Below are 22,949 nucleotides of genomic sequence, written 5' to 3'. Positions count from 1 at the left end.
ATCTGCTTCTCCATCCTTCCCCTTCTCCTTCCTCTCTATCTTTCTCTTACCCTCCTGCAGCCAAGGCTCCATTGGAGCAAAGTTGGCCTAGGCACTGAGGACGGCTCCATGACCTCCGCCTCTGGTGCTAGAATGGCTCCGGCTGCAATGGAGCAACACCCCAGATGGGCAAAGCATTGCCCCCTGGTGGACATGCTGGGTGGATTCCTGTCAGGTGCATGCGGGAGTCTGTCTGACTGCCTCCCCGCTTCTAACTTCAAAAAAATCCCCCCCCTAAAAGAATGACTAAGTATATTTTATTCTGCCAAGTTTTAATTTTCTATTGATGGGTTTAGATTTTTCAGTTTACATACCAAAATAATATTCTCCAAATATAATGTTCTGTAATTAATCAATGAAATAAAAATTTCCTTTTTTTCACATTGATTTAGTAAACAATTATTGAAAACTCAATGAATGTATATCCAGTTGACCATTGAACAACATGGGGGATTGGTTCCAGGACCCCTGAGGATACCAAAATCCATAGATGCTCAAGTCCTTTATATAAAATGGTATAGAACAATGCCTAGAGTTTCCCCTCTTCTTTGGGATTCCTAACCATGATGGCAAATGGTCTTCTTCATCTGTGATTACTTGAATCTTTGCATGAAAAACCCCAGAATACAGACCACTGACTGCATGGTTATTTTTTTAAATCCACATGTGTGGACCCACACAGTTCAAATCCATGCTGTTCAAGGGTCAACTGTAGTTCCTACACTAAGAAAAACAAGAAAAAAAATTACATCAGTTACCCAGATCTCACAGACCTCTATGATTAATTCCATGAGATATAGCTCTATAATACATCTCTATAATTATAAGTTATTCAATACCGAGGAAATAAGTAAAAATCATGTTAGAGAAAGTACTTTTCCCTTCTTCTCTCCCTTCCTCTCTCCCTTCCTTTTTCTCTATCTCTCTGATTCTTTAAGAAAGGTGTTCCTCAAACTGAGCTGTAAGGGAAGTACAGATTTTGGGTAGCAGAAAAAAGGTTGGAGAACTTTTCAGGTGCAGGAAGAACTTCAAGGCAGAAATAAGTAAGAAACCTGTAATTATGAAAAGATCAACATAAAATTCAATCAGAGAATGGTCACAGAGGAGCAAGGTAGGCCAATGGATGTGAAGACCTGAATGAGAGGTTCAGGAGTTTAGGTGCCATATGATCTGTGATGGAAAACAATAAGTTATGGTCTTGCCATTTATCAATTATTTTACTGGAGATACATTTCTTGAATTGCTCTTAAAATATTTATATTTAGGGAGGGATGATTATTTTTCTGTGCTTTAGAGAAAAAAAAAACTTGGGTGAAGTTTGATAAATTGTATACTTAAGTGTCAACCATTCTCTTTAAATGATAGATTCTAAAGTCACTTAGTCACACATGCCAGGTAGAGTAGATAGAGTTATTTTAACACAACAATTTGTGATTCATTTTCTTTAGCAACACCCAGCGTGAGTAGGTCAAACTACAAATTATGTCCTGCATGATTTTTCCTTCCAGCAGTTTGCTAATACAATCATGTAACAAGGGAAAAAAAGGCCTTTTTCAAGATTAAAAACATCATCTAGATAAGTTTAGAGTATTTTGATAGGTACATCTCAAGGGTAAACTGAAAAGGAAAAATATGTCTTTATATGCTTCAGTTGCCTTCCTTTTCTTCGAAATATAATCAGACATGAAATGTTATTTTTGCTTTTCTTTTGTCCATAAAAGGGTGAGTGTTAATATAAATCTCATATTTTGTTTATTCAGGAAACCATAAGTTTAAAAAAGGAAAATAAAATTTTTGTTTCTACCTGATTATTTTCTTCTCAAAACCTAACAATTTTTAAGTACAGTGTCATTAACACCCATAATCTGTGTTGGTTTTGAAATGGGAAGAAAAAAGTGTTTTCTTTATTTTGTTTTTGCTTTAGGAATAAGTGTGCAGAACATGGAATTATATACAACTGATATTCACTGTTTTTAGGTCTGAATGTTCTATTATTGCTGACTTTAAGTGGCATTATTTTGTGTTATAAAAGGCTGCCAAACTATGACTAGGCAAGGTATCTACTTAGGTATATTTATCATTCTCTTCAAACATCTACGTTTATCATGTTTACAGCAATCAGATTCAGCTACAGTTCCACTTATGAAAGCAGGGTCTCCACCACAGCTCCACAGGCTGCGCAATGGACAAATTCATTTGTCACATAGACTGCAATGTGAATGGTGCTCCTGGAACTGGGCAAAGGAGGTTTGTGTGAAAATGCTCACGTTACAAAGTAAAATTCTGAGACACATTAAGTATGCTGGATTAGAAAAAAGTAAAACTACATCTACTGCACTTTGTAAATGAAGGAAACTATTAGAGCAAAAAAACCTTATGAGGTTTTTTACATTCAAACACAAATATGTGTTTATGTGTTAGTGTGCATGTGTTTAAATACTTATATATAACCTTTGAAAGTACAATGATCCAAGATGTGATGTGTTGTCAAATTGGTGAAATTAAACTGAATAAATATTTTTAAAATGTGCTAGATATACATAATTCATGATATCAATTTAATTTTCTTAGGGAAAATTTGGGATGCTACAGCACAACACCAGATTTTTACTCTTTAAATGACTTCTCAGCTAAGCTTAATTTATACTTAAAATTAAAATATGGCAGTGACAGTTATAAAGGATTTAATTTTCAGGATTGAGAATTCACCTATTTTTTTCTATATGGTTTTTCATTTTGTAAACACTCAGATGATATCTCTCTGTCTGTCAATATATTAGTATGAAAGCTTGTTTATATGCTGACACTTAATATACAAAATGTGTCTCAACACTTCTGTGGATGAACTAGAGAGCAATTTTACTATTGTATAAGTAATATATGTAGACATTCACATTATAAAATATTAACATAAATCTGAAATATACAGAATAAAATGTCCACTCTCACTTCCACTCCATTGCCCAAAGTTGTGCCACATTAATGGAATGTATAAATCCTCCTAGTCCCTTTAATATCACTTAAATACATATACCTGTTTATATGTTTCCTGTTTATCTGGTGAATGGATTAAGCAAAGAAAGAAAAAGCTTAGAGACAATGGTGTAGGTATGGCAGGAGGGAAAGAGTGTTGGGGGAGGTGAAGGAGGGAAGAGGTGGGATAAATGGTGATGAAGGGACTTAAGTTGGGGTGGTAAACACAAAATGCAATGTACATATGTTGTATTGTAGAATTGTGTACCTGAAACCTGTATAATTTTGTTAACCAATGTCATCCCAATAGATTCAATAAAAATTTAAAAAAATAATAGGAAAGCTTAGTCATATTGTTCTATACTTTTTTCATTGAGAGTATGTTGGAGATGTTAATACAACTATACATTGGGACCTAGTAAATTCCTTTTAAAGACTGGATAGGTTTCTATAGTGTAATTATACTTATTTTACTTCACATTTTCCTTCCTAATTGACCTTCCACAATTATTAGCTGTTATGAACCATGCTTTCATGAATATGTGTGTGTAAATAGCTTTATATAATATTGGTATATCCACGGACAAATTTTTACAATTAAAATTTAGGAGACAAAGTATATTTGCATTTGATTCTACTAATCTGCCATCCCAAATAGCTTTACAAATTTAACCTCTCACTAACCTCTCAACATGAGTTGTATTTTCTTACATCCTCATTAATACTAAGTATTAATCAATCTTTTTGTTATCAGCCAATGCTATGCTTAAAAAATACTTTTTCTTCTTTTAAAGTTCCTTGATAACTACTGTAGTAAGAATATCTTTATCTGTTTAATGATAATGTATATTTTCTGTTCATATACTTTGCCTACATTTCTATTGTGTTGTTTATCTAGAAATATCAGTGAAGAAAATAGTCTTGACCTTTGTATATTAGTCTTCATAAGTTTTCATCAAGTTATTTTGAAAAAAAATTTGTTTATAGTATCTTCATTAAACTTTAAAAAAAATGTTAGGTGGTCAACCCTACAACTAAATTTAATCTCACAAAAATATTTTCTCCATTTTGTTTTTACATGAGAAAATTTAAATTTAGTACTTTAAACCAACTGATTTTATTATTCTATTTTCTTTCTCTACTAGCTTAGTATTTATTATTTATACAATGCTTACTTTAGAGATTACAATATGCACCAACTGTTTATAAATAAGTACGTTTACTTTTCTCAATGTCAGAACCTTAGAATACATTTACCTTCTTCTAAATTTATGTTGTTGTTATATGTTAATTCTCTATGTATTTTAAAACCACACAAAATATTGCTGTTATATATTCAGTAGATATTTTAGATCTATCATCTATCTGTATTATTATCTTACCTATTTATATTACTTTAGCTGTTTTCATTCTTTCTCTTTCACTCACTTTCCATTTATAATTCTTTCCTTAATGCCTGGAGAACACTCTTTAATATTCTCTTTAGTGTGTTTCTGTTTGTAGTGAATTCTCTTATTTTTTGTATAAAAATACCTTTTAAAATTTTGATTCTTTAAGAAAATTTCTGCTTGGAATAAAATTCTAGACTGACAGTTATTTTTTTAGAACAGTTTGAAGTTTCCTCATTGTGTTCTGGCTCTCACTTTTGTTAAGAAGTCAGTTGTCAATCTTACTATACTTCTTTGAAGTAAAAATATACCCTTTTCCTTACCATAGCTGGCTTTAAGAGATTTTCTTAACTATTTTAATTAAAATTTTTTCTTAAGGCTTTATTATTTTAGTGCAGTTTAAATTTTGCAGCAAAATTGAGGAGAAGGTACAGAGATTTCACAAATACCCCTGTTCCCACACATGCATACCATTGACTATAAACTTCCCTCATCAGAATGGTGGCACATTTGTTACAACTGAGAAACCTATATTGACACATCAGTCATCCAAAGCCCAAAAATTACATTAGAGTTAACTTTAGGTATTGTATATCCTATGGGTTTGGACAAAAATATAATGACATGTATCCATCATTATGGTATCATAAAGAGCATTTTTATTGCTCTGAAAGACCTCTATGCTCTAACTATTTATCGTATCAATCCCTTCTCCCCACCGCAACCACTGATAAGTACTAATCATTTTATTGTCTCCATTGATTTGCCTTTTCCAGAATGTCATGTAGTTGGAATCACACAGTCTGTTGTCTTTTAAGGTTGGCTTCTTTCACTTGATAATATGCACTTCAGATTCTTTCATGTCTTTTTATGGCTTCACAGCTCATCTCTTTTTAATATTGAATAATATTGCATTGTCTGGATGCAGCACACATTACTTATCCATTCATACTGATGGACAGCCTGGTTGTTTCCAAGTTTTGGTAAGTTTAAATAAAGCTGATATAAACATGGATGTGCAGGATTTTGTGAATACATAATTCTCCACCATCTTTGGGTAAACATTAAGTAGAAGTTTGAGGCAGAAATTTAACTTTTTTTCATCAAACATGTAGCCAATTATCCCAACTGATTTTAAAGGCCATTTTTCTAAATATTTGTATATGTTCCATACAAGAAACACATATTCATGAATCTAATTCTCAATATCATATAGAAGAAAAAATTAACTATTAGATATAAACTACACAACCAAATATTGAAAAAATAGAACAGTGAGAAGGCATTGACATCAGATGACAAGACATTCTACAAAGCTATGGTAATTAAAACAGTATGCTATTCATACAGGGATTGGCAGATAAACCAACTGGATAACTGGCCAAAGATGAGACAACTTGAACATTAATAAGAATAGCAATCAGAGTCTCCTTTGAGAATGTCAGAGTGATGGCAGTGTGAGAGATATCCATAATCTATCCCCTTGAATTTTCAACAAATTGAACAGCTATAACGCACTGAAGCAACCCTTGCTGGGCACACAGGCTTGTCTGAATGACCTGTGCACTAAATGGACTAAACATGGGAAAGGTTGAGAAGGAGGGTAGAAGATAAAATGCACTGGTGGTCAGCTCCAGAAAGGGGAGAAGCCTGGCATGACTGGGTTTTTCTCTGCCAAGAGGAGTAGTGATATTGAGAAGCAGAGGGGGAGATACTAAACCAAAGCAGTGGCAGAATGATGGGTCCTAGTCAATGTTTCTGTGGTCTGCCTAAAACTCACACTCAGCACAAAGAAAGACAAAACCAAAGTGCTGTCCCCTCAGCCTCACAGATCCCAACTCCCTCACATGGCTGGGTACAGAGGGTGGCAGAGACAGACATCACAGCTAGCTCTCTAGAGCCAGTCTTCTTTGAAGAACAGAGGTGCTCTGTGACTGGTCCTCTGGTCTGTTGAGATATGGGAAGGAGCATCCCAGAGGCCTTAGAATGCCATTACTAAATCCGTAAAGCCCTCACAACATGGCCCACACACCAATGTGACTGCAGCCCCACCTACATTATTGTGACAGCAACATCTCAGTGGAGGTCAGCCCCAGAATTTCCCAGAACTAAAACTTGTATACAGTGATACCTATGGGAAGAAAACAAAACAAAACAAAAAACCTCTCAAAACTGAAATTGTTTATTTTCTCCTTTTGAATTCCATTTTATTTAATTTTATATTTTTTATTCTTATTTTTTGGGGGTTGTTTTGTTTGTGTTCTATTTATATTTACTGGTTTTGGCTCTTAGTTTTTTGCAGTTTTTCTTTTTTTACCAGTCATTAATTTTAAAATTTTTATATTTTTCATTTTATTTTTTCATGTTTTAATTTGTTTGTTTTTTTTGTTCAAGTTCTTAACAAAACCACTCTTAAATGCCATAAAGGAAGAAGAAATTTATATACCATGATTACAAAAGAAAGACACATAGTTCAGAGAGAAAATAAAAAATCTTCAGAAACAAGTTCAATCACATGAATACCTTGGAGTTAAATGACAGAGATTTCAAAGTTAAAGTTGTAAAAATACTCAATGAGATGGAAGAAGACACTGATAGGCAATTTAATAAGATCAAAAAACAAATTAATGAACAAAATGGGTACTTCACCAAGGAGACTGAAACTTTAAAAATAGAAATGTAGAACTCAATACATGAAAAAAAAAAGAGGTAGCAAGTTTAGCTAAGAGTACAGGCACATCAAAGACAGGCAACTAGAGATGCTACAGAGAGAAGAGGATAGAGACTCACAAATTTAAAAAACTGAGCTCTATATGAATTGTCTTAATCCATCAGAAAGAGCAATATAAGAATAATGGATATATCAGAAGACGAAGAGAGGATGAAGCGAATGGAAAGCACATTCAAACAAATATTTGAGAAGACCTTCCCAAGTCTATAAAAAGAGTTAGATCCTTGAATCCAAGAAGCAAACACAATGCCAAGTTACCTCAACCTAAACAGACCTATTCCAAGGCACATCTTAATAAAATTGTCAAAAATCAATGACTAATAAAAAATCCTCAAAGCAGCTAATGAAAAAAAGAATATAACATATAAAGAAAGGCCCATTAGGTTATCATCAGACTTCTCAGCAGAAACTCTACAAGCCAGAAGAGAGAGGACCCAAATATTCAAAGTACTGAAAGAGAGAAATTACAAGGCAAGAACACTACATCCATCAAAGTTTTCCTTCAAATATGAAGAAATAAAACTTTTGCAAATACACAGAAGCAAAGGAGTTTATTACCAGAAAAGTTTCACTGCAGAAAACACTCATGGAGATTATTTGACCAGATACAAAGAACAAAACAAATTAAAACTACAAGTAAGAGCTTCAACAAAGATGCAATAAAAATAAGGATAATCTGTGGCAATGATAACATAAAAGGGAAGAGGATAAAGATCTGCAGTAGCAAAGGAGGATGAAGTGCAAAAGCACTCATAAGACTCAAGACTAAGACTCCTTAGTCTTGTACATATGACAATGTTTCTCTTAGTAACCTAATGGTAACCACCCACAAAAAACTAACTATTAAAACACATAGCTTAAAAAAAGAAGAAACAAGGGAAAGAAGTATGGAATACCACCAAGCAAAAGCAACTGACAGAAACAAAAAAGAGAAAGAGAAGAACCAAACAAGACACAGAGCTACTAGAAAACAAAACATAAATGGCTATAGGAAATCCTCAAGTGTCAATAATTACCTTAAATGTAAATGGACAGAACTCACCAATAAAGAGGACCAGAGTAGCAGACTGGATTAAAAGGAAAACCCAAACATATGCTGCCTTCAAGAGACAGAACTAAGATGCAAAAACAAAGTTGACTCAAAGTGAAAGGTTGGAAAATGATTCTCCAAGCAAATAATACCCAAAGAAAAGCAGGGGTAGCCTTTTTACTCATATCTGACAATGCTGAATTCAAAACAACAAAGGTAACACTAGACAAAGATGGACACTTCTTAATGATAAAAAGGACACTATACCAAGAAGACATAACACATCTTAATACATATGTACCAAATCAGGGAGCATCAACATATATAAGAACATCCACTAACTGATCTAAAAATAGAAATAGACAAAAAATCAAATTTAGATATCTTAACATACCACTGATGGCTTTAGATAGGTCATCCAAACAGAAAATCAATAAAGAAATATCAGCCTTAAATGACCAAATGGACCATTGGACATAATAGACATTTACTGGACATTTCATTCCAGAACATCAGATTATACATTTTCTTCCAGCATGCATGGAGCATTTCCAAGGATAGACTATATGTTGGGTCACAAAACTAACAATAACAAATTCAGGAAGATTAAAATCGTACCAAGTATATTTTCTGACCACAAGGCTTTGAAATTAGAATTCAACTGCAAAAAGAAAGTAAAAGAATCCACAAAAATGTGGAAATTAAACAACATACTTTTTAAAAAATGACTGGGTCAAAGAAGAAACAAAAGCAGAGATCAAAAGATATATACACACAATCAAGAATGACAACACAACATATCAAAATTTCTGGGATGCAGTGAAAGCAGCAATAAGAGGGATGTTTATATCATTATAGGTTTATATCAAGAAACAAGAGAGATTCCAAGTAAACAACCTCACATCACATTTTAAAGAACTAGAAAAAGATCAAAGGTAACCCAAAATCAGCAGAAGAAAAGAAATAATAAAAGAGCAGAACTAAATGAAATAGAGAACAACAACAACAAAAAACTACAGATTCCACACATAGGTGGGATATAAAACTGAGACTCATGGGCATATGTAGATAAAAGTGAAGTGGTTACCAGGGGAAGAGGGATGTAAGGGGTGTGGTGGAGGGGTGGGCGAAATGGTGTGAAGAGGGACAAATATAAGGTAACAGAAAAGAATCTGACTTTGGGTAATGTGTATACAACATAATCAACAGTTCAAATGCTATAGAAATGTTTACCTGAAACCTATGTACTCTTATTAATCAATATCAACCTGTTAAATTTAATTTTATAAATAAAAATTATACAATAAAGAGCTGATTCTTTGAAAACATCAATAAAATTAACAAACCCTTGGCTAGATTCACTTAACTAAAAAAGAGAAAAGGCTCATATAGACAAATCCTAAATGAAATAGGAGAAATTATCAGAGAAATCATAGATATACAAAGGATCATACTAGAATACTATGAAAGATTATATGCCATCAAATGTAACAAAATAGAAAAATGGTTAAATTCCTAGAACTATACAATCTTCCTAGACTGAGTCACGAAGAAGTGGAAAACCTAAATAGACCCATAAGCAGGGAGGAAATAGAAACAACTATCAAAAACCTCTGTGAAAATGAAAGCCTAGGACCAGATGGCTACACTAGTGAATTCTCCCAAACATTCAAAGAAGATTTGGTACCCACCCTTCTCAAAGTCTTCCAAAAAACAGAAGAAGCAGCAATAATCCATAAGACATTTTATGAGGCCAGCTAATCCTGATATGAAAACCTAGCAAGGAAACACAAAAAAAGAAAATGACAGACCAATATTTCTAATAAATACAGATGCAAAAATCCTAAACAAAATGACTAGCAAATCAAATACAACACATTAAAAAAATAATACATCATGATCAAATGGGATTCATTCCAGGAGCACAGGGATAGTTTAACATATAAAAGTTGATCAACTTAATACACCACATCAACACAACAAAGAACAAAAATCATATGATCCCAACAATAGATACAGAAAAAGGTATTTGATAAGATACAATATCCTTTTATGTTTAAAACACTCAACAAAATGAGTATAGAAGAAAAGTACTCCAATATAATAAAGGCTATATATGACAAACCATCAGCTAATATACTAAATGGTGAAAATCTGAAAGCTTTTCCTCTAAAATCAGAAATAAGACAAGGCACCCACTTTCTCCACTCTTATTCAACATAGTTCTGGAGATTTTAGCCAGAGCAATCAGGCAAGAGAAAGAAATAAAATTCTTATTGGGAAAGATGAAGTAAAGGTATCACTTTTTGCAGGTGACATGATCCTGTATATAGAAAACCACAAAGACTCCACCAAAAAACTACTAGAAACAATAAACCAATACAGTAAAGTCACAAAATGAAAAATCAATAACAAAAGTCTATTGCTTTCCTATATGACAATGATAAAACTTTAGAAAATGAACTAAAAAAAAATTCCTTTCACAATTGGAACAACAATTACAACAACAACAACAAAATACCTAGGAATAAACTTAACAAAGGATGTGAAGGCCCTATGTACTGAATCCTGCAAAGTATTATTAAAAGAAATCGAAAAAGACACAATAAAATGTAAAAATATTTCATGTTCATGAGTTGGAAGAATCAACATAGCTAAAATGGCTATATTACCCAAAACAACATACAAATTTAATGCAATCCTCACTAAAATACCAATGTCATTTTTTAAAGAAATAGAACAAAAAAATCACCAGCTTTGTACGGAACCATTAAAAACCTTGAATAGCCAAAGTAATCCTGAGGAAAAAGAATGAAGCCAGAGATATCAAAATACCTGACTTCAAATTATATTACAGAACCATGATAATCTGAAAAAATAAATTACATAGAAAAAAATAGGTATTAAAGTTATGGACCTTGGTCAAATTTTATGAATTTGACCTCAAAGACAAGGGGAGTAAAGGCAACAATAAATGAATGAGAATATATCAAACTAAAAGGCTTTTGTATAGTAAAAGAAACCAACAAAACAAAAGGGCAGCCAACTAAATGGGAGATGATATTTGCGACAACAGCTCCAATAAGGGGTTAATGTCCAAAACACATAAAGAACTCACAAAGCTCAGCAACAAACAAGCAAACAATACAGTTTAAAAATGGGGAGAGGACTCCAGCCCTGGCTATTTGGCTCAGTGGTAAGACCATCAGCCCGGTGTGTGGAAGTCACAGGTTCGATTCTTGACAATGGCAAACAGGAGAAGCACCCATCTGCTTCTCCATCCTTCCCCTTCTCCTTCCTCTCTATCTTTCTCTTCCCCTCCAACAGCCAAGGCTCCATTGTAGCAAAGTTGGCCCTGGTGCTGAGAATGCCTCCATGGCCTCCATCCACTTCAGGCACTAGAATGCCTCCGGTTGCAATGGAGCAATGCCCCAGAAGGGCAGAGCATCGCCCCATAGTGGGCACGCCGAGTGGATTCCCGTCAGGTGCATGCAGGAGTTTTTCTCTCTGCCTTCCTGCTTCTCACTTCAGAAAAATTTAAAAAAAAAATAGGGAGAGGACCTGAAGAGACACTTCTCCCAAGAAGACATACAAATGGCCAACAGATATATGAAAAGATGCTCATTTTCACTAGCTAGTCATGAAATGCAAATCAAAACTACAATGAGATACCAACTCACACCTGTTAGATTGGCTATTATCAACAAGACAGATAATAATAACAAGTGTTGGAGAGGCTGTGGAGAAAAGAAACCTTCATTCACTGCTGGTAGGAATGTAAACTGGCACAGCCATTATGGAAGAAAGTATGGTGGTTTCTCAAAAAATTAAGAATAGAACTACTATATGACTAGCAATCCCTCTAGGTATCAACCCCAAAACCTCAAAAACCTTGATACACAAAGACATATGCAGCCCCATATTCATTGCAGCATTGTTCACAGTGGCCAAGACATGTAAACAACCAGTGTCTTTTTACAGAGGATTGGATAAAGAAGATGTGGCACATATATACAACGGAATAACACTCAGCCATAAGAAATGATGACATATTGTCATTTACAACAACATGGTTGGACTTTGAGAATATTATGCTGAAATAAGTAAATTTGAAAAAGCTAAGACTATATGATTTCCTACATAAATGGGATATAAAACTGAGACTCATGGACATAGATAAAAGTGAAGTGGTTGCCAGGTGGAAGGGGTTGTGAGGGAGAGGGGAGAAGGAAAGGAATAAAGAGGAATACATATACGGTGACAGAAATGATTTGAGTTTGGGTGATGGATACACAATATAATCAACAGTTCAAATGCTATGGAAAAGTTTACCTGAAACCTATGTACTCTTATTGATCAATGTCACCTAATTAAATTTAATTTTCTAAATAAAATTTTTAAAAAAAACCCAGGAATTAGAATTCACCAAAACAAATGTGTGCTATTAGTTAAAATCTATATTAGCTTCTCATTCCTGCTGTAACACATTATCACAAACTTAGAGACTTAAAATAACACAAATTTAGTAACTTCCAGTTTTGAAAGTCAGAAGTCCTCCAGTTAACGTGTTGATGGGGCTGCATTTCTTCTAGAGGCTCTAGAGGAGAATCTGTTTCCTTGCCCTATCCATGACCTGGAGGTGACCAGAATTCTTCGGGTCCTGGCTTATTTCTTCATCTTCCAATTTCTCTCCCTGTCTCTGACTCTCCTTCCTCAACTTTTCTTTTATTATTACGTTGAGGCCACTTGGACAATAAAGAATAATCTCCTCATCTTGAACCTTTTAATCTAGATACATCTGCATACCTTTTGCCCTGTAAGGTTACATATTTCCAGGTTCCAGGAACTAGTATGCAAGCATCTTGAGGTGCTGGCGGGAGTAAGGGTGATTATTCAGCCCATCACAGTCACTTTTGAAGGATACTTAAAATATAACTTATTTGAAAACTATTCAAGAAAGAAGAATCAAACACTTATCCTAAATTTTCGATATGAACCACATCTCTATTTAATCCAAAAATGAAGAGTGGAAGTTTCTATTCATAAAAGTGTTCATCTCATAAAATAAAAAATAATTAGAATATCACCACTTTTTAAAACATAATGAAACAATAGATCTAGCCAATGATGATCAGTGGTTCCTAACATCATAAAAAGAGAGAAAACCAGACATTATTTGCCTCCTAGTAAAATTGTACAAAGTTACCTATAGATTCTTGCTAAATATTTGAACTGAAATCTGATCAGTCTTTAAACTTTAGCAACCTATTTACTAGAAAGATGGAAGACAGAGGAACATATTAATGCAATTAGCAACCTAGCTGCAGGAACTTCTAGAGCAGGGGTCAGGAACCTATGGCTCACAAGCCAGAGGTGGCTCTTTTGATGGCTGCATCTGGCTCGCAGACAAATCTTTAATAAAAATAATAATAACGTTAAAAATATAAAACATTCTCATGCATTACAATCCGTTCATTTCCTACCGCTCATGTTCACGGTTGCGGGTGGCTGGAGCCAATCACAGCTATCCTCCGGGACAACACCAAATTTTTATTGGATAATGCCTAACGTACATGGGTCGTTGTATGGCTCTCACAGAATTACATTTTAAAATATGTGGCGTTCATGGCTCTCTCAGCCAAAAAGATTCCTGACTCCTGTTCTAGAGGATAGATGTGGATTCTTCACAAATAAATTGCAAGGAAAGAATAGAAACAAATAGTGAACCTATACATGAAAAATGACTTAAGAATCTAATTTCAATGTAGGTGTCTTATTTGGATGCTATTCCAAATAAACCAAAACACAAACACAAACCAGTTATAAGATAATTAGGGGCTTCTGATCATTGGGGGAACATTTGATGATATTAGAGAGTTACTTTAAATTCACTGTATTTTGGAGTCATATTAAAATATTTAACAATTATGACCAACAATTCAAAACTGTTGAAGCTGGGTAATAGATATATGAAAGTTAATACTATTTCTTCTATTTTGTATATGTTCCACAATAAATTTTTTAAAAAAAGAATTACTAGGTAAAGCATCACAATCATAACATTTTTTATTGTAAACTCCTTGAGTTTACAGGTTAATTCAGAGTGACATATTTTCCTAAAATTTAGTATTCTCAATTGGGAACAGGCTTGTCTTTCTTCATTCAGAATTTAAGAAAAAAAATTCTTTACTAACTACTTAATTTTCATTGTACTATTCTTCCACATTTTTGTTAGGTTCATACCTAAATATTTTATGGTTTTCATCATTATCAATGTGATCTGTCTCTACTGGCTATTATTCATACAGAAAAAATTAATTTCTTAATGTTGGTTTCATATCATATACCATCTGCAAACAATGGCAGCTTTGTGAGCTATTTTTCAGTAACTTTTTCTTCAACTTTTGACTTCTTTTTTGTTTTATTTTATTGGCTAGGGGAAAAAAAGCAATATTGGGTAATAATAATTAGCATTGTCTTGTTCCAAGTGAATATTTTAATATTTTCCTTAAAATATGTCTAATGATTTTCTTAGGTTGGTATATTATATGATTCAAGAGTGTAATTCTATATACTGATTAACATCAGAAATTGATGTTTAATTTTATTAAATGCTTTACCATATCTATTGAAAGGACCATTTGTTTTTTCTTCCCTTAATTTGTCAATGTAATAAATTACATTAATATATACCCCAATGTTATACCATCCTTCCATATCTAGAATAAACCCTATTTGAACATCCAATCCTCTGTTTAACTTCCTATTTTTTTAAGATTGTCCCATCTATTGTCATAACTGAGATTTCCAATAACTTTGCATTATTCTTTTACATTTTTGTTCATACCTTATTATTAATTCATAGCCTTTCTCAGGATTATACTTACCGGTATTTGAAATGAGTTGACAGCTTCCTATCTCCTATTTTCCACCACAATTGACAAAATGGGGAATTATCTACTCTTAGAAAAATTGGCAAAACTGGCTTGTAAAATCTTCTAGGTATGATGCCATTTCTATGCTTAGATTTCTCAGTATTTTACATCGTTATAATTCTATTAAGATTTTGTATATCTGCTCAAGGATTTACTGATAATTTATAGCTCTCTGAATTTTTTTTATATTTACAAATTTATTAACATAACATTATACATAATATTTATTAAAAGTTTTCAAATCTTATTTTAAATTTCCAAGATCTCTATTAATTCATTTTTCAAGAATAAATTTTTAAGTTTTCTGAAAATATTAATCAGTCTTCTACCATTTGTTCTGTTAACTCCTTAGCTGTTATCTGATCTTTTTTATGAGTTTCATGTCTCTATATATTTTTATTTGCCTCAATGGTTTGGTGATTTTGGGTTGCCAGCTTAACTTTATATTAGTTGATGCCGGTTCACTTGTCTGGGTATATTTGTTTGCCATAGCTTTCCTCTAGAGGCTGTGGGAGGAACAAAGAATGATGGTAGTTAGGTATACCAGTAACTTATATATAGGGTATATTTGTTCTGTCTCTGGAAGGTCAGTAGCCACTACAGAACTGCCGTTGTCTTGGATGTCAATGTCTGCACCAGCTTCTTTAGCTTTGGAGCACATGCTATGGACTCCCAGTGCTCTGCTTAAGCAGCAGAGGGTGAAGCACCTGAATACTGCAGCTGCTCTGAAAACAGTGACCAGCTTGCTTTCATTTTTCTCATCTAAAGCTTTCTCCCATTTCTGTATCAATTGAAGACACCTAAGAAACCTTCATGAACTTTGTATCATCTTCTTCGTACATGTGAGGCTGTGGTTTCATCTAATCAATAATCCATAGTTTTAGATGTCATAAAATCTTTTATGTGTAGCATTATGGATTTTGAAAATTATGGTCTCTTACTACATTTTGGATGGAAGAATAGTGGTGCATGCATATTTACTTCATGCTTTTGATAAAATCACTCTTCCCCCCTTCTGCCAAATCTCTTTCTGCTTTTTTTGGGTATCTATTCATCCTGTTACCCATTCAATATGGCCTACTTTGGTTTTCTAATAACATTAGAAGGTCCACTCCTCTGACCACAGTGATTAGTCAGGTGTGGACATGCAACACAAGCCAGTAATGTTTATATTGTAAGGAAGGATGTCTCTTTCTTCTGAAGTTGTTAAACTAGAAGTGGCTGTGTCATGTCTCCCGACAGCTGGAGGAAGCCTGTCAGCAGTAGAAAGAAATGAGACCAAAACAGAGAGCACAAGAGAAGTGAAAGAAAACTAGGACGAGAGACTGAGACACATGCATTCTTTTTTTTTTTTTTCTTTTTACAGAGACAGAGAGAGAGTCAGAGAGAGGGATAGACAAGACAGGAATGGAGAGAGATGAGAAGCATCAATCATTAGTTTTTCGTTGTGACACCTTAGTTGTTCACTGATTGCTTTCTCATATGTGCCTTGACCATGGGCCTTCAGCAGACCGAGTGAACCCTTGCTCAAGCCGGTGGCCTTGGGTCCAAGCCGGTGAGCTCTGCTCAAACCAGATGAGCCTGCGCTCAAGCTGGCAAGCTCAGGGTCTCGAACCTGGGTCTTCCGCATCCCAGTCCAACGCTCTATCCACTGTGCCACCACCTGGTCAGGCGACATATGCATTCTTAATACACACACTATATGTACATACACACTTAATAACATTGTTTGGCTACTTAGACTCAGTGGACTCTAGTCTAGCTTAACTCTGTTTATCAGCTCTTTTGAGTGGAATTTCTTTCATTTGCACCCCAAAATTATAATATACTGTCTGACTTATTCACAAACTTTAGGTTTCTTCTTAGATTTCACTTGTCCCTAAAAGCCCTCATGAGCCTAAAATCTACAGGTTAGATGTTCCTCTTTTGTGTTCTATTTGTTCTCACAGGATCATAACATTTTTGGTCCCACACTGTAATTACTTATTTATTCTTCTCTCTCCTCACATTAAGTGAAAGATCCTTGAGGACAAGAATTGTTGCTTGTCACTGTGCACACCTGAAACTCAGTACAAGATCTAAACATAAAAGGAACTTGATAACATATCCTGGAAAGATAAATGAACAATTTTATAGCTACATCATTTATTTATTTATTTATTTATTTATTTATTTATTTATTTATTTATTTCATTTTCTGAAGCTGGAAACAGGGAGAGACAGTCAGACAGACTCCCGCATGCGCCCGACCGGGATCCACCCGGCACGCCCACCATGGGGCGACGCTCTGCCCACCAGGGGGCGATGCTCTGCCCATCCTGGGCATTGCCATATTGCGACCAGAGCCACTCTAGCGCCTGAGGCAGAGGCCACAGAGCCATCCCCAGCGCCCGGGCCATCTTTGCTCCAATGGAGCCTTGGCTGCGGGAGGGGAAGAGAGAGACAGAGAGGAAAGCGCGGCGGAGGGGTGGAGAAGCAAATGGGCGCTTCTCCTATGTGCCCTGGCCGGGAATCGAACCCGGGTCCTCCACACGCTAGGCCGACGCTCTACCGCTGAGCCAACCGGCCAGGGCTACATCATTTATTTTTAGTTGATGTTTGGCAGTAGATACTGGGCTAGACCAATGACTTGGGTGTCTGGTACGTGTCTTTGATCATCATCATTGTTAATATCCAGCAGAACTCCTTGTGTGAAGTTATTAAACGTTTCTTGTAGTTTTTAGGTAACAAAAGCAAAACAGAGAAGATTCCAAGGAAAATATGCATCCCTTAAGGAGATTCTAATTTCCTTATAATTGTTATGTCAGAGAGTCTGTGTGCTCTTTGCATTGTCAAAACAACAAACAGAGCTCTTTGCTTGGGTGACTGTAAGGTAGTCCTCAGCTCTTCACACAAAGTGAATGAAACGCCTGTGTTTTATCCAATCAGGTGGCTACAACTATAGACATTTGCTGCTTCCATTTTCTGTCTCATTCTATCATTATCTGAGCTTATCCTGGTTGTTTACTGCCCTTTTCAATATATGTAATTTGTAAATCACTGGATAGTGATGAAACATGTTGATCATTAAATTATGTCTATTAAAAAGCTGTCTAGATTATAAAAAAATCTCAGGTCAAGAATAATGATTTACTGAAATATGCCTTCTATGATTTAAGAATAACATAAAATTTCTTGAAAAAAGTGAGTAGAAATAGCTAAAAACAATTGTTAAATTTAAAAAAACAAAAAATTCAATTTATTTAAGCTAAAACCAAACAAAAGTAGCAGTGTGATTTATTTATATTATCTATTAATAATTAAAATTAATATTTATCAAATATTTTTAGAGGTTATTTATGTGTTTTGTTCTAATTTTCCACCCACAATTAAAATGTTAAATTGTATTGTTAAAGTTATTTAACTTGAATGCTTGGATAAGAGTTAAATTTGGAACATTTATGTAGTTGTCATATGGCCCTTTTTGGTCCCAGAGTACTAAGGTCAGCATAAATAATGTATTATGGGGCAGGCTCCTGCTTCCTCCATAAAAGGTTGTTAATTAAAAAACAGATATTTCCACCAAGAGTTATCAAAAATTCTAAAATGTCATAAAATATTGTATTATAATAACTGCTTTGGATAGTCTTTTAAAATTCCAGGGGTGGTCTAAATCTTGAAGACACAATATCTTTTCCTTAAAGCTTATTTTTATAGCTCTGGTCAGCTTGGGGAAAATACAAACGACAATGGCAAATAAAGAAGCCAATCCCTGTCTACTTTCTCCATTTTATCTTTCCATAAGCATAAATGTCACCTAAATATACCCTCCCAACAGAGAACAAAGGAATGATTGTGCAATTAACAAAGGGAAAAGGGAATTCATTATGAATTATTTTCTTGATAATTCTAAATATCTGCTTATGCTGCTGTTGAAGCCACTATTATTTTCTCAAAATTGTGCTGAATAGATGAGCTAGGACTTTACTCCAAACTGATAATTATTTCAACACTGTCACAGCATATGATGTAATTCTGAAACAGAAGAAACGTTTTCATTGAAACCTTGTCAAGTGACATTTAATTTAAGCTGCAAGGAAGAAATTTTAAGGAAACTCAAAAGCAAAAGGGTTCCTTGTTTTCCTTCAGCTCAGTTTTAAAAGGTCACCATTAGAATAAGTACCCAAATGGAGGGTGAGTAATGGTGACTGAAATGTTTATGAAGTAAGCAATTTATAAACACCAGAATAACAATCCTCTGGAAGACAGAACAGTTGGCACACACCATCTGGTTCTTAATATAAAAAAAAATTACAAATATAACATATTATCTTCTTATTCATTATTTATTTCTGAACATGGCCACTCCTATCCCTTATATTTCTAAGCAACGTAGAGCCTAAAGTAGTAGAGTATGTAAGAAGCACTGTTTGATGACATTTTGGCTTCCTCAAGATGTTCCCTTACACAAAATTTATTTCTAGTCATTACAAATAAGTGATTATATTTCTGTTCAAAAGCAGCTCCAGGTAGACCACTAACCACAGAACTGCTATTCTATGCACTGTCACTGAATCACTTATATAGTATTAATTGAGGGACCATGCCCTGCATTATACTGTATGCTGTGGTAGAAAAACAACACATGGTCCTTTTCTTCAAGGAAATTACAGTTGGGTTGTATTGACTATATCAATTCGCAGGAAATAGTTTAAAAAAGTAACAGTACATATTTATGAGCTTATTAATGTGGTAAAAGTAGCTAATATTCAGCAAAAAGAGATCAATTGAAATAAAATAATAGAATGTGTTTAAAAGTTTGCTTAAATCCTTCCTTTGAGATGTGCTGCATTTAAGGAAGGTTTGTTTCATTGAAGAAGTGGGATTTGAATTAGGCCTTAAACAAGTAGACCGAAAATAAATGTGAAATTAGATGAGGTTTAACTGAATTAATTTATCTCACTTTTCCTGATTTTATTTCTATGAAGACATACAAACCTTATCAAATTGAGCCTTGTCAAATAACCAATCCATAAATACATAAAGCATACATGATTAACAATGCTTTTAATGCTAAAAGCTTATTTTCTTAATCTAAAGCTCACTTTATGTAATTATTATTTTTGTTAACTACTAGTTGGTTATATTAACACTTGAGTAATCTTGACAAGAAGTTGCTTTAAGCAGTTAAAGACCCAGATGCTGATCAGCATGCATTAAGTAATTCAACTTAATTGGTCCCATCTAGATAAATTACTTACCTCAGTTCCTATCACAATTTCTTCCCTGGTAGAGTAGAACAGAAACTCATATAACCTGTAGGGTTGAAATAAGCTGAAATGGAAAATAAATGGGCAACTGTCATAAATTTATTTCAGGAAAAAAAGCAAATATTTAAGAGTGTTCATTAAAAGGAAAGTTGTTCATATTGACCAAGTTAAAAACATTAAACACTACTATAGAGGTAACCACCTCCTTTATTCCAAAATAAATTTGAAATAAATTAATTTTATTTATAAATACTAAGAAATTAAAAGTTTAATTTTTGAGACATTAACAATACAACACAGTACCTAAAATAATATCAGTAAATTAATTGTGATGAGTAGTTAGGTTTTGGATAAGGGAGCAATTTCATTGCACCTTGACTTGATGTTTCATGGCTTACAACTAAATAATGCATTGCTCCTAAATAACACTACACTTCACATTATTTTCCATATTTTGCTTCAAACTGGAGTCTGTTTCATCTGACATGAATGGTACTAAATTCTATAATCTACTTTCATATCAATTATTTTTCTCAAATTCTGAAACTATTTTAAAATTAAATTAATCTTTGATAAATCCTAAAAAATGATGCAACATAAACTGAAATATACTTAGAAGATGTCTGATTTTCTTGTAGAATATTTGATCACACATCAAAAAGAGAAATTAATTTTAAAAAGGTAATTTTTTCAAATTCTACTCTAAAGACCAGGTGGTCACTGTATAAAAATTATGAAGAGCCAAAAAAATAGGAGTTCCTTAAAACACATATTTCTAGTAAATTTAAAGATCTCAGCAATATATTATTAAAAGTTAAAATTTTACTGAAAGGCTGACTTCCCATATCCTGTTCATGATAATATTTGAATTTTTCTAATTCTCTTCCTGCTGCTTGGGAAAATTAATAGACTCATAATACAGCAAAATGCCCAAGAACAAAAAATTGTCTTAGTGGTTTCTCTTTCACTCTAGTGACTTTTGCTATTTAAGAAAATTGATTTTAATATAACTGAGAAATTAACATTTGCAAAATGTAGCTATGGAGCATGTATAATAATGGCTTCTTCGTCATGCTGTAATGGATCAAAGTTTCAATTCATTTGAAATCAATGAAGAAATCCTCAGGCAGCTGGGTCTCTCTGAGTTATATTTGCAGTTGATCTCACTACTAACACAATCCATTAAAAAGTGATGGGTGTGCAGACTCGCTTATGGTATTTTTTTGGGGGGGATAAAACCTTATACATTCAAATTAGTCATCAACATTCAGAAAACTAACTTAGCTTTTGACATTACTTTGATTTGTTGGCTAGAAAATACATTAAGATTAGTGAAGTTTGATGATTCCATGAAGCAAAATAAATTCAAATTCTTGCTCGCTTACATTGCTCACCTAAAGAAAGCTTTAAGGTTAAAAAGATTACACTGGCAATAACTAATTTTGAGTAGAGAAATGAAAACTTGCATTTTGTAAATAGTTTGGTTTCCTCTCAGTGAATTAGTATAAAACTTTTCTTCATCTAGAAGTTAATTCATAAATATTTCTTCCTGAAATTTCATAATCTTTCAGCCTTACTCTCCTCATTGCATATATTAATTAGATTCTTCCATGCCAAAAAGGAAATTCATGACTTGGATGCAGTGTTCAAAGATGCAAGGTGGGGCCAGACCAGGACTAGGGTGAGACAGAAGAGGGCCCAAAGCACCTTACTCAGGGGCAGGTCAAGTTGCTTGCATTGCCCTACACTGGTCTCCACTTTGGATGGGTTCTCTAACTTTACCAAGGAATATTAGATAGCCTCTCATAGGAGCAAAGTGATACCTTCACTATTAGAGTACATTTCCTCCCTCTTTAGATTTTGGACTGACTCAATTCCCTAGACCATTTTGTTGAACATCTTGTCTTAATTATAAATAAAAGAAAAAATACCCAGAATGTAAATAGGTCAAGACATCTGGCTGCATGCTAGAAAGTGCGATACCTTGTAGTGCCAGAAGGGGCAGTGCTAATTTCCTTACATTGAGTATATCACCTCCACCTAATTCCCACAGAATAGGTCATACACAATGACAGAAGTGTGCTTGGACCAGATATATAACTAAATGATGTCTTGTATTAAAAAGCTGCAGTATTTATATTTAGTAGTATTTTTATTTATACTTGTATGTTATACAATATTTACAAATGTATATATCATACAAGAAAATTCATCAGTACTTACAGTAATGTTGGGCAGGGATTTTTGTATTAGTTTTTCCAAATCACAGACCCATGACAGAATATATAATTTAGACTCTGTTAACAGTATCAAATAAGATTTCAATTTTATTGCCAGTTAAGTTTCATGTTCTATGGGGTCATGTTCTCAAAACTGTACTCCCTAAATTGACAAAGGCTTTATACTCACTGAGTAAATTTAAAATATCAGGTTAAATTGAAGCATGCTTATACTTTGAATAATTGAGTTAGCTTCGTATTTATAAATGTCTTCATGGTCATTAAAATGAAAAGTATTATATTATACAATTGCCACTAAACTTACATTTGTGGCTTTATGAGGCATTCTGAACAGGTGTTATAACAAAGTACATTTCTTTTTATA

At 33.8% G+C, this 22,949-nt stretch overlaps 1 protein-coding gene across 6 annotated transcripts in view; it reads right to left on the bottom strand.

Moving 5' to 3' along the window:
- Positions 1–22,949, bottom strand: part of CABCOCO1 (ciliary associated calcium binding coiled-coil 1) — a 121,991-nt gene that overhangs the window by 66,569 nt on the left and 32,473 nt on the right. For all 6 annotated transcript variants that reach the window (XM_066349698.1, XM_066349699.1, XM_066349701.1 and 3 more), the window contains one exon: positions 20,337–20,409. In XM_066349698.1, coding sequence (XP_066205795.1) covers positions 20,337–20,409 — 73 coding nt within the window. The remainder of the gene's footprint in view (positions 1–20,336; positions 20,410–22,949) is intronic.

Source organism: Saccopteryx leptura, chromosome 9 (assembly GCF_036850995.1).
Source record: "Saccopteryx leptura isolate mSacLep1 chromosome 9, mSacLep1_pri_phased_curated, whole genome shotgun sequence".
Classification (NCBI taxonomy): Eukaryota; Metazoa; Chordata; class Mammalia; order Chiroptera; family Emballonuridae; genus Saccopteryx; species Saccopteryx leptura.
Note: the sequence above shows the minus strand (reverse complement) of the source record. Positions and strands in the feature narration are given on the sequence as shown.